Here is a 12,765-nt window from a genome sequence, read left to right as displayed (position 1 = left end):
TGCATATGACAACCTAAGACTTTGTCTTTACACTCTAGAAACAAAAGACAACCGTTACCTAAATCCATCATCATGCAAGGATTCTGTTTTAGTGTCTTTATTATTCCATTTGTTTCACAAGATTTTTGAATGTAAGGAAAAAATCTCGACCTTTCAAGATTCAGCATTCATGACATAGACTAGCATTTCAGAGACATGTCGAGTATCTAAACTTGATGACAATGATGTCGTAGTTAGCCAAAGGTGCCACTGCCTGGCAAAGGTTATATTACATTATATCTTTGGAGTTTCATTACTTGTGTAACATAGTCACTCCACCCAGTAATTCTTTTAAACTGCCTCTGATTAAATGATTTATTTTTCTTTTTAGCAATACTTTCATGCAGGAGGAAATGGCCTGAAGAAGAATTTCTTGGAGAAAAGCCCAGATCTTCAATCTCTGAAATATGCTCTCAGTCTATATACCCAGACTACAGATGCCTTGATAAAGAAGTTCATAGACACTCAGACATCACAGAGTAAGTAATACACTGGATTTTACTAAAAGGTAAACTGGACAGTAAACTAAGTTCAATGCTAGAATTATGATAAATAGAACAATTCTTGTTACAATAAATATGGTTACACTGGGAAAAGCGATGATTCACATCCTAGGCAAGACAAAGCAGAATGGCCCGAGACGTTATTCAGAAATGTCTGAGGTTTAAAACATATAAGTTATTTCCAGAACTTTTCAGTGAATTATTTTGGACTATGATTGGCCGGTGGCAGCTGATACCATAGAAAGCAAAATCATGGGTAAGGATGATTACTGTATATAACAAAGGTACCATAGATTTGGTGATATTCATAGAAATGATTTTCCTGTTTGTAATTGCTATTACATATTTTTGCTGTGAAAGCTGTGCTTTAATATGGGTATGTGCTTGAAAAGATAGTTTTATACTAATTCTGAAGAATGTATTACTTACAGTTTTAAAAACAGATGTGAAATATAATTTTTTATATCTTGATAGCAATATTCATCATCCAAACAAAGTTTTCCCTAACAGCTCTTTTGTTATACAGAGAGTTCTTTGAATATTTCATGCAGTAGCAGACAGTGAGAAATGTATAATACTATAACCTATTAAGCAGAGACGTTCAATGGGTAATGCAATTTGGGGTGAGGTACAGAATGATTAATTACCCAGACATCCTGTGCTGTATTCTGGTTCCTTATCCGAGTGTTTTTATATTTGTTTTTATTTTGTTTTCTTTTTTGTTTGTTTGTTTGAGAAACCTCAGCCACAAAAGCTTTACACAGAAAAGGGATATGTTACATGTAATTAGAGCTCTTTCATAAAAAAAGAAAACTTTTTAAATTAATGACTAGGTCAGTTGAAATATACAATTTCTTGTTTGTTTTTTATAACTAAAATCTTTGAGGCCCTGCTTACGTGAGATTTCTTAAAATGTAAACCATGTAATTTTAGTCATAACTTATAAAAAGCAGTATAAAATGTATTTAAATTTGAAATGGAAGACAGCTATTGATTCATGCCTTGAAGTTTATGAATATTTCACTACAGTCATTATATTAGATTAATGCTATGTTGTATTGGTCACTCTTAAATTTATTGGTCATTTTCATGATTTAAGTGGGAAAATTTGTATTACTTGTGATAATAACCATAATATAGAATGAGAATTTTAAATGCAAAATTATGTATCTAAGCATATTTGTATTCTTCAGAGGGAAAAATGTAGTTTCCGAGACAATCATGTTCACAAGTGAAAGCATTAACATTCGTCAAACTGGAAGCCCTGTTCCGGGGTAGAAAAGAGCCACGTATCCAGTTTATCATAAATGCAGGGGAACTTAGGATTAATGACATGTATTTGGCAGAACAGGTGGTAAAACAGGGAAATGAAATATTTGGGCAAAGGATCTCATCTGAAACTTCACCTAGATAACTGTCTGTGGGAAAAATCCTGGGGAAATCTTTAGCTTGTGTGGGGCAGTAATGACCCACTGGGTCATTTTTCAACTTGATGCTGCTTCCAAATACAGAGTGGCTTCTCATTTTAGCCAACAAGCTCTTTAGAGATAAGCCGAGGTCTGGGATCTTATTGAATATATGTGTGTCAATGCCTGACTTGAGAACCACTGGACTAGATAGCTCTGCCCTCTATCTCCCAAGACCAAATGTTTGCATTTCTTTTTTATACTCATCTACTTTATCATTTTATGATACAGTTCCATAGGCTTGGGGATTTCTCCTGCCCCTTTCACAAATCCCTTCCCCAACCCGTTGATTTCCTCTGTATTGTTATAATAGTATAGTCCCTCATAAACCATAAGTCCAACATTCTGCCATCTAAGTGCATTCTGACATTGTAGGCATGGACAATGGTAGAGTCCAGCATCCTATTGTCATGACATATTTTGCAGTTGCATTGGGAGTCCATCTTTGATTTGTAAATAGAGATGCATACCACATTGTCTATTCACATCTGGATATGATAGTCTCTTTACACAGTTACTATACATCACCTTAAATGAAAAGCCATGAAACAAAATTAACAACAGGAAGAGAAATAGTAGATTTACAGCATGACATTAAATAGCTTGCTACTAAATGACCAATGTATTGCTGGAGAAACAAACAAACAAAAAACCTTCTTGAAGAAAACAATGATACCTTTTGACCTATGATCAGTGAAGAAATTAATAAGGAAAAAAAACCTTTTTTGAGGAAATGAAAATTAAAAACAAAAATGTTAAAATCCATGTGATATAGCAAAAATAGTATTTAAAGGGCTATTGATATTGTGTTTTTGCATGAAGGTTGCCTTATATCAAAGAGAATACAATATTTGTACTTTTGGGATTGACTTATTTTACTGAGCATAATGGTCTCTAGCTGGGACCATTTGGTTGCAAATGGTGGAATTTCACTCTTTTTAGTGGCTGAGTAGTGAGTAGTATTCCATGAGTAGATTTACCATGGTTTATTCATCCACTCCTTTTATGCACATCTGGTTGTTCCCATGTCTTTGCTATTGTAGACTGTGCTGCTGTAAATACAGGATTGCTGATCCCTTTCTCATGTGCAGACTGATTCCCTCTGGATATATTCTCAGCAGTAGGATACTTGGATCACACAAGCAGGCCAATTTTCAGTTCACTTAGCACTCTCTATGACTTCCGTAGTGATTGTACTATCCTACACTCCCCCAATAAGTGAAGAAGGATGCCTTTCTTCCCACATCCACAGCAGCAGATTTGTTAGTAGAATTCTGAATGTCGGCCAGTCTCACTGGAGTTATGTAGAGCCTCAACGTGGCTTTTATTTGTGTTTCCCTGACAGCTAGGGAGCTGGCCCATTTTTTTCATATGTCTATTAGCCATCTGAATTTGTTGTTTTGAAAAATGTTCATTTCCTTTGCCCGTTTCTTCACAGGGCTGTTTGTTTTGCTGACATTGAGTTTCTGAAGCTCTTTGTAAATCTTGGATATTAGTCATCTATCAGTTTTGTAGTGTACAAAGGTTTTCTCCCATTCTGTTAGTTGCTTCTTCACTTTGCTGTACAGAGCTTTTTAGTTTAATGTAGTCCCATTTGTTTATTTTGGCCTTAACTGTCTGTGCTTTTGGTAACTTTTCTAAGCAGGCTTTCCCAGTTCTTATATCTTGAAGAATGCTTCCTTTGTTTTTCTCTGATAGTAAACATTTTCTAATGTAGACTGAGTCCTTTCCTGTGTGCAATGTGTTTATCTGAGTGTGGGATTTTGCTGCTGTAAAATTGCTTCCTTATCCCCCACCTACAGAAATCTCCTTTGCACCATCGGTCATTTCATACCAGAAGTTGCCAAATGATATTCCTCTTCATGAAAAGTATTCATTCTCCAGAAATTCTCTGGGCTGGCCAGTGGTTTGCTCAGGCTGGCCAGGAACACTGACACTCAATGTATCCTTCTTCGAGAAATTTTTCTTTCTGAATTCAAATAACTCCTTCTGCCCTTTAGTAACTGTGAACTAGAAGTGGAGGTAGTTCCACTCTCTGTTGTGGTTTCTCTAGTAACCCACTAAAACTATTTCTTAATTTATTCTAAAAATTACTGTAATGTGAATATCTATATAATTGGTATTAATTCCTTCATAAAAACAAAGGCAAATAAATCTTCGTGATGTTGCTGCTGTTTTTCCCTGACTACTCTTTTTCTTCCCACTGGGGATACTAAAGAACACATTTTGAAACAAGCAGGTAAGCTGATCAAACCTCAGAAAAAAATGTCTTTAGAGTGAAAAACGTATGATGAATTGTCCAGAATGAACAAAAACAGATTTTGAGGGAATATTTCCACTACATTCTGGGCAGGACATCAAAATCACAAACACTCCTTCCCTTCTCACACTTTACCTATCCAACACCTCATCTCATCTGGAAAACCAAAATAACATTGAGATAACTGGGAGTCAATGATGATATCAGTTGTAGATCATAAGTATTGAAGCAGCATGGAATCATCACGTTTGTTGTATGCCAAACAATGGGGAAAAGGCACATTTTAGTTTACAGGTAGACTAAATATATTTCTCTAGCTTGGAACAGATTCACTTCTACTATTTACTCACTGTTTGGCGTGAAACCTGAATGATTAAATTTGTTATAACACCAGATTGACAATTCTATGTGTATTTGTACAATGAATTTGCTTCATTTCTCATTCCAAAGTTTTGCTTATGCCATTAGCAGGGAGCCGAATCAGAAACAGAACAGTCGAGACTTGAATTGGTGCCCATATAGGATGCCAATGTCAGAGACAACTTCTTTATGCACTGTGCCACAACTGCACTCCCCAAACGAAAATTCTGTAGGGATGCCGATCTACCTGAGTCCCAACTCTTTGAGGATTTCTGTGGTTCCTAGCCACCTTCACAAGCTTTTTTCTCCCTTGAGCATCAGACGAACCCTACAATGGGAGACAGGCTTTTTGATCTTTACTCTATATTCCCCTCTGTGTCTTTAGTACCCCTTGAGACAGTCAGTGATATGGTTTGGGTAACTGTGTAAATAATAGCCTGAAGAGCAAACCAGAATCTAGTAGACCAGTTGGAGGATGTAGCAAAAGCTCAGTTAGCGGGTAGTGAGAATAGAGATTGAGAGATGTAGACAGATTCAAAATGAAGTTGAGCAGATTAGCTTAGAGCAAGTGAGGTTAAATTAATAAAACAAATGTTCTGTATGGTAAGTTACAGTGATTTTTGTTCTGTCTTAAAATTTTCTCTATTTTCAAATTATCCCCAAATGCCTAGGAGTTTAAGACACAATTTTCCTTCAAAAAGAAATATGGAAAAGGGCCAGTGCTGTGTTGACTCAGGCAAGTCATTGCCTGCAGTGCCAGCATCCTATATTGGTGCTGTGTTATATCCCCAGTGTTCCAACTTCTGATCCAGCAAACGCACCGGGAAAATAGCAAAGAATGGCCCAATATCTTTGTTCCCCCCCTCTCCCTGAAACTCCATTTAAAATAGTTTTTAAAAAGAATACAGAAAGCATATTTTGTTATGTAAGGTAAATTAGTTTGATCGATTACCAACATGTAATTAATTCAAAGTAATAGATTTTGTGCCTTTTAGGGCCTTGGATTTTCATCTGTGGATTTAAATCAAAGCCCAATTAAATGTTCTCTTTAGGATTTAAAGGACGTCAAAATTGCACTATGGGTAGGAGAAATTTTTGGAGAGGGAGCCACATACAGAATCTACATGCATGTGTATGTGTGTATATATACCCACATACATATATATGAACATATATACATATATACACATACACATTTATATACAAACATATGCCTACGTAAAAAATGAAGTGTAGAATATTTACTCTTATAAAATTTATTTTAGTTATTTTATTAAAGGTAAGCAAATGCTGAGTTGATGATAATGTAGCTATTTTAAAAATCACTATATTTATATATACAAAATATATATAATATTATATATTATGTATATTATAATATTTAATACATAAAATACACATAATAATATGGTAATGCTTATTATACTTGTGAGTATCATAATATATATAGTATTGAGGGTAACTATGATACTCTTAGTGTTGTTACTGTTACTTTTAGGTGTGATATAAAGGAAAACAGTGGTTAGAATCAGTTGTTTGAGAATCTTATGAGAATGATGTCATATCAGAAAAACATTCATCAAGTCACCAAGTTTAGAAAGCAACGAACAGTACAAGTTACTTGTCCTTCCCGAGCCATCATCCCCATGTTTGCTTACTGAGCACCTGTTCTCGGAATGGAGGGGTATGTGGCGTAGATGGGTGCCGGCACATTATTGATCACAACTTGCATAGCAGGGGTTCTTCAGAAAGTTTGTGAGCCTGTAAGGTGCAAGTAGGGAGAGAAGAAGGTGGTTTGTTGGGCAAAGAGTTCGACAGCACCCCCGGAAAAGTAGAGAATTCTGGAGGTGTAGTGCTGGGAACAGTTGCATCAGGATCACCTTCTGCCGCCTCCATTTACTAGTGCTTCCAACTGCTGGCAAGTTCGAAATGTTCCAGCTCATTCTCTTCTGAGTGTTCTCTCCAAAGCTTGCAAAGCACCTCCTGCTTGCTGCCTCCCTGTGGTAGAGAGAAGGTGTTCCGTGTCTCACAGGGACACAAATCCTGTTATCTACAGCCAGAGGCCCACCTTTTCACCTTATCTCACTCATGACTGCATCCCAAATGCAACTAACACTGAAGGTGTTAGCTTCAACAAGTGAATGGGCATGGGACAAACACATTATATTCATGAGACCTGGAAACTGGTTAGAAATCCAGGTTCTTGGCTTTCAGCCTAAAACTACCGAGAGAGAAACTACAGGAGTTGGGTTCTAAAGTTTCTTCTAATCACATTCTGGGGTGGTGCTAGATTTGAGAGCCAGAACAGTAAAGAGTAGGGCAGAAATAAAGTTGGCTGTTATCAAAACTTGGTCTTATTATGAGGCTCAGAAGGAGAGGAGATGACACAGGTTCACATATTCATTATGCCATGTGCTTTTGAGAAGGAATAAAGGTAAGACAGACTTTTTTTTACAATGTCCGTACATCCCACAGGATGGAATATAAGAGAAAGCCTTCTTTTTATTTATTTTTTTTAACTGGAAAGTCAGATATACAGAGAGGAGGAGAGACAGAGAGGAAGATCTTCTGTCCATTGATTCACTCCCCAAGCGGCCACAATGGCTGGAGCTGAGCCTTTCCAAAGCCAGGAGCCCGGAGCCTTTTCTGGGTCTCCCATGTGGGTGCAGGGTCCCAAGGCTTTGGGCCGTCCTCGACTGCTTTCCCAGACCACAAGCAGGGAGCTGGATGGGAAACAGAGCCACTGGGATTAGTACCGGTGCCCAATTTGGGATTACAGCACATGCAAGGATAGGACTTTAGCAGCGAGGCTACTGCGCTGGGCCCAAGAAAGACTTGAAAACCCACGGTCTCAGGGTAATAATAGAAGCAATGCAGAAACAGGGATGAATAAGAAATGTCATGAAGGAAGAGATATAGTTCCTTATAAGAAAAGTACAGTAAAAAGAGTGGTCAACTTAGGTCACTACTAGGTCTGTAAATTTGCCTGTCACTGAGGTATAAAGATTTGGAAGGAGCAGTTTTGAAGCTACCACAAACTGAGCTGTATTTCTTTGTGTCAGTGTTAATAGCAGGAGAGCTAAGGGACTGTGTCCACTGTGCAGACGAAAGATGTAGTCTAGAGAGCAATTGCTTCTGAAAAAACATTCAGCAGGTTATAACTGAATCCTGGGGATCCAGTGCAAGCTCACAGTGAGGGGAGACAAGCAGAAGTCACATAACAACTAGTTGTTGAATTGATAAACACTACATAATTTTAAGTGTCATTTGAACACTTGTCTTGATTACTATCTCTCAAAGTCTTCAATCTGAGCACTTCAGAAGGGCCAGGGTTGCAACTCCTTGGGATTCCCTGGGGTAAGTCCTGATGCCTATCAAGCACATCCAGGCAGCCCAGAGTTTTGACAACCACACTTAGTCTGATCCCATTACTAAACAAAATAACGGCCTTCAGCACACTCTGGAAAGCCGTAAGTGGCTGATTATCTCTATGTAGGTAATGGGCTACCTTATTTAGATGTCTACTGTGGTATATGGGTGATTTCTCTCAAGCCTAGAGCACATTAGAGTCATCTGAAGGACATACAAGGCCACAGACGACTGGGCCCCTCTGACTCAGGAAGTCTGTCTGGGGGTCTGAGAATTTGCATTTACCACAAGGTCCCAGGGGCCAGCAGTACTTCTAGACCAGGGGCCACTCTTGGAAAATCCCTGCTTAATCTCACACTAAGGTTGAGGGCAGCTGTAGCTAATTCAGGGTAATACCTTGGCTGCAGCTGGAATAGAAGGCATTTTTACCAATGTGTTTGTAGACTGAAACCTTCAGATAAAAACCTGGCAATTCTAACAAGAAAATAGGGTCTACAAAAATGTTATTTCCAAATGATAGAAGATATTTTTGGTCTCTAAAGAAGACCCTCGTGTAGATGGCACTGACAATGGCACAACTGAAACAGAGAGAGGTCTTTGTAAAACAAAACCAGAAACACACACTTGCCAGAACTGAAGTTCAGGTCTACATATTTTCTTCATATCTTTCTTATGTCTTAGTTTTCATCAAAAATGATGACACCACCTTTTTTACATATAATAGAAAACTAGAAATCTGATACCGGCACGCGTGACTTTCAATTATTTGTAAAGTTTAGAGCTTACATAAAATATTGTGTAGCTAATTTAAAGTTCAGCTTCTATGGAAAAATATCAAAATTTGGTAAATACAGTTGTCTTGTCATCCATATTTAGGTTACAGAAAGTTGTTTGAAATCTCTTCACAGCCCCCTCTACCCCCCTCTCCACCACCACCAAGTATGGTTAAAACTCTCGTGGTTGTTTGCAATTTAGCCAATTAATTCCTCATCCCACAGCCCCAAAACCCAACACGCACCACAGCTGCTGCCTACAATGACTACAGAATCACGTGCATTCAGCCTCCACACATTTTCTTTAAATGAGCTAACCCACAACACCTACGGAACGGTAACACCCTGACACCAATTAAGTCAGAATCCCATAAGTCCTCCGTGTTCTCCACTGCCTCCAGGCTTCCCACCGAACTCTCCGCCAGACCCGCCGGACTCACACAGGCACCCTTGCACTCTCTAGGACGTGTAAGTAGTGCGGTTTTTTTTATGTTTTGTGCACGCTGGTTCCCCATCCTGGGATCTCACTTGACACACGCGTCTAAATTGAACTTCTGCTTGATCAGGGCACTCCTTACACGGTGGTCATCTTGGCTTATGACCACTCACAACAGAGCAAAATTCAAGACCAAATTCGAAAGAAATCTGAAACTAGAAATCATTACCAAGAGTGTGAATGTTTACTTATAAAATGTGTTTGTAATCCAAAAATGTGTTCATGATAGATTTAGAACACACTAGGCCAACTCTAGCTTTAAATTGCATTGCTATCTGGCAGTATGCAGTTACGCTTCATTTTGTTTTATTTTCCACTTGAAGTCATTTCATTCCCTAGCTTTAAAAACACCTTGAGTTCTCTAACTGAACAAACAAGATAACCTGATAGAGCATCCTCCTTAGCAATCCTAACTCCCAATACGGAACCAAGTTAAACAGAGCAAAACTATAGGCATTTATGTCCTACATTACTAAAGAAAGGAAATGACATGATGTTGGAAGGGGATGCACTACTAATAAATTCAAGGGAGTAGAATTAACGTAAAATGGGGAAGAACTCAATGTTCCTTTTCTTTGAATTAAGTCAGTTTGTAAATAGGGAAATGCTGCTCTGAAGAACAGTGTTTGCTAATACAGGAAAAAGAATGATCCAAATGTTTTATCAGGTACATCTGTGATGATCCACAGAGTCCTCTCTGGAACCTGTAAGAAATATAAGAAACTCTATGAAAAGACCAGAGTCTAGAATGAATTTTAAGTCACATGGAAAATAGGTGGTGTAAATGGGCTCAAATATAAATCCTTCAGGCTACAAGCAAAGGATTCTTTGCACAAATGAGCCCACATACCAAAGAAATCTAATTTCCAAAAATTGCAATTGGTGCCATGGCCATAGGAATAAAGCCAATGTTAGCGTACGGCTTTTATCCCTCATCAGTGTATTCCTCTTCGTGTGATACAAGCAGTAGAGTTAAGGTGTAAGTAAGTTGAGCATAACTTCTCATTGTGTGGATATTGTAGTGATAGAAATGGAAAAGTACAGGTACCTCAACAGACATTTTTACTTATGTAATGACTTACAGTTGGCCTGGCATTGCAAAATGTTAGAGAAAAGTGCTTGAGAGCAAAACCTTTTCCCAACCTAGGAAACTTATTACATAGATGAAATAAGCATATTGGTTTTGAATAATATTGAGTAAATATTAAGCCAGAGTATGATGTACATCACAATCTGCTAAGATTTTACAAATACAAAAAAAAAACCTTGACACTTTTGGATAGCCAAGCAGGTAGAAAGTATTACATATGTATTCTGAAAGCCCGCAATGTTTCTTCAAGTTAGATTGAATAGCATTTGTTACTCATAGCTTATCTTAAGTGTACTTAGTAATTGAATTAACTATCCCTGTTAGATAACTATCTCTATGCAAGGCAAAAATAAGCTTCTAATAGTTTGATGTAAATACGTAATTTTGAAATTTGATGCATGAAACACCACTGAACTTGGATTCCTATTCCACTTTTGGAAGGGGAAAAAGACACAGCTGCAGCCACGATCTTCCATGATGTGTTTCCAAAAGCTGGTTCTGGGGGCCTTCAGAGGCATTCCTGGGTTGTAAATCTGAAGAGACTAATTTAGCTTTTAAGAGGTTTACCTATCAGGGTATTTCAAATGCTCCATGGAAAATGCAATTAAAAGCTAAAATTACTTAATGGCAAAAAAAAATGGGAATCCATGAATACACATTTTCCATGAAATTCTTAAGCCATTTATTTCAGGAAAACAAAGGATAAGCTCAAAGGCGTGGGAGGCTGTAGCAGTTACAAAGGCAGTTACTTTAAAATACCACAGCTGGGTGGCTTAATGTCTCGCAGTTCTACCTGGAAGTCCAAGACAGAGGATACAGCAAGGATGGCTGCTGAGATGTATGTTGATAGCTGGCTGATAACTCTGTCCTCTTTGGGCCTTTGCTCTGTGCACAGGGAAGGGAGAGCTCTCTGATGTGCCTGCCTCCTCATACCAAAAAACAAACAAACAAAAAAACTTTTTTTTAAAAAAAATAAACTGAGTGAGCTTCTGCCAAATTCATTTGCAAAAACCTTGGTCCCATCATAAACTATCACAAGGTAGGATCTGAAAGGATATGATTACGTTGAATTAGGATTTGTTGTGGAAACTTTGTTCCCTAAAATGGGTTTTATTGTAAAAAGCGGTGTTGTTTACACATAGTGTGGCATCTTTATGCAAAAAGGACACAGTAAATGTGAGCTGTAGATTGCCACTGATGCAATATAACATAGTGTTTTTATAGTATCTTTTCTAAGTGGTGTGCTGTAAAATAACACAAGCATTGTATATGTAAGCCAGTGACAGAGTCAAGCATTAAGTACGATGCTCGGTAGGTAATATGTGTGCTGCACTCCTGTGATTACAGGGCTGGTAATGCAGTAAGTTTGTTGCAGCATCACCACAAACAGCTGAGAAACGTGTTGCATTGTAATGTTATAACACAACTATATGATTAAGCAACAGGAATTTTTCAGCTCCATAATTTTAAAATAAAACAATCATTCCAATTTCTAAGTAAACTGTGGGAAGAGTTTGGTAAGGTAAGGAGACAGAAATCTGGGGGAGCAGAGCAAGCGAGTGAGCAAGATCAAGACCGGAGAAAGAATGAGACAGGAGGGAAGTAGGGAAAGTAAAAAGCTGTGAGTAATTTAGCAGGTGAGAGAGACAGGAAGCATTCACTGTGCACCTGCCCATAATGGCCAAGTCAGAAGAGTAGGAAAACTGTTTTAGCCATCAGTGCTGTCTCCAGGGTCTGTGTTAGCAGGCAGCGAGCCGCGGGTCTTTTTTCTTTTTTTTTAAATTCATTGGTTACATTGTATTATGTGATACAGTTTCGTTGAAACTGGGAATCACCCCACCCCTCCCCCCGCACTCCCCCCATGTGGAATGTTCCACCTTGTTGCATATCCACTGATTAAGTACAGTTGAGATTCCCTCTTTGCAAGCATAAACCAAAGAGTCCAACATCCCATAGTCCAATCTAGTTCCTCAGCTTCCTGGGGAGACCCTGTCCGGTCTGAGGGCAGAACCATCAGACTATGAACCCGATCAATTAAAGGCTCAAACGTACCCTCAGCAGCAATTAACTTTGTTGTGTAACTAATAGTTATAGTATTGAGTAACCAGTATGTTAAAAACAATTGCAATTTCTTACCCATCTTCTGTGATCACCTCATTGTCAATTCAGTTTTAGTTTACACACAACATATAATATATATAAAATAACATGTTTTACATAACATCATATCATCTTAAATTAACGCAAACATGTGGTATTTAACCTTTTGGGATTGGCTCATTTCCCTTAGCATTATGGTTTCCAGTTTGGCCCATTTGGCCACAAAGAACTGCATTTTGTGTTTTTTAATAGCTGAGTGGTATTCCATGGAGTAGATGAACCATAGCTTTCTTATCCAGTCCTCTGCTG

At 38.1% G+C, this 12,765-nt stretch overlaps 1 protein-coding gene across 2 annotated transcripts in view; it reads left to right on the top strand.

Moving 5' to 3' along the window:
• Nucleotides 1-12,765, top strand: part of UNC13C (unc-13 homolog C) — a 577,988-nt gene that overhangs the window by 490,276 nt on the left and 74,947 nt on the right. For both annotated transcript variants that reach the window (XM_004578069.4, XM_036495361.2), the window contains one exon: nucleotides 371-518. In XM_004578069.4, coding sequence (XP_004578126.2) covers nucleotides 371-518 — 148 coding nt within the window. The remainder of the gene's footprint in view (nucleotides 1-370; nucleotides 519-12,765) is intronic.

This window comes from Ochotona princeps, chromosome 6 (assembly GCF_030435755.1).
Source record: "Ochotona princeps isolate mOchPri1 chromosome 6, mOchPri1.hap1, whole genome shotgun sequence".
Taxonomy (NCBI): domain Eukaryota; kingdom Metazoa; phylum Chordata; class Mammalia; order Lagomorpha; family Ochotonidae; genus Ochotona; species Ochotona princeps.
Note: the sequence above shows the minus strand (reverse complement) of the source record. Positions and strands in the feature narration are given on the sequence as shown.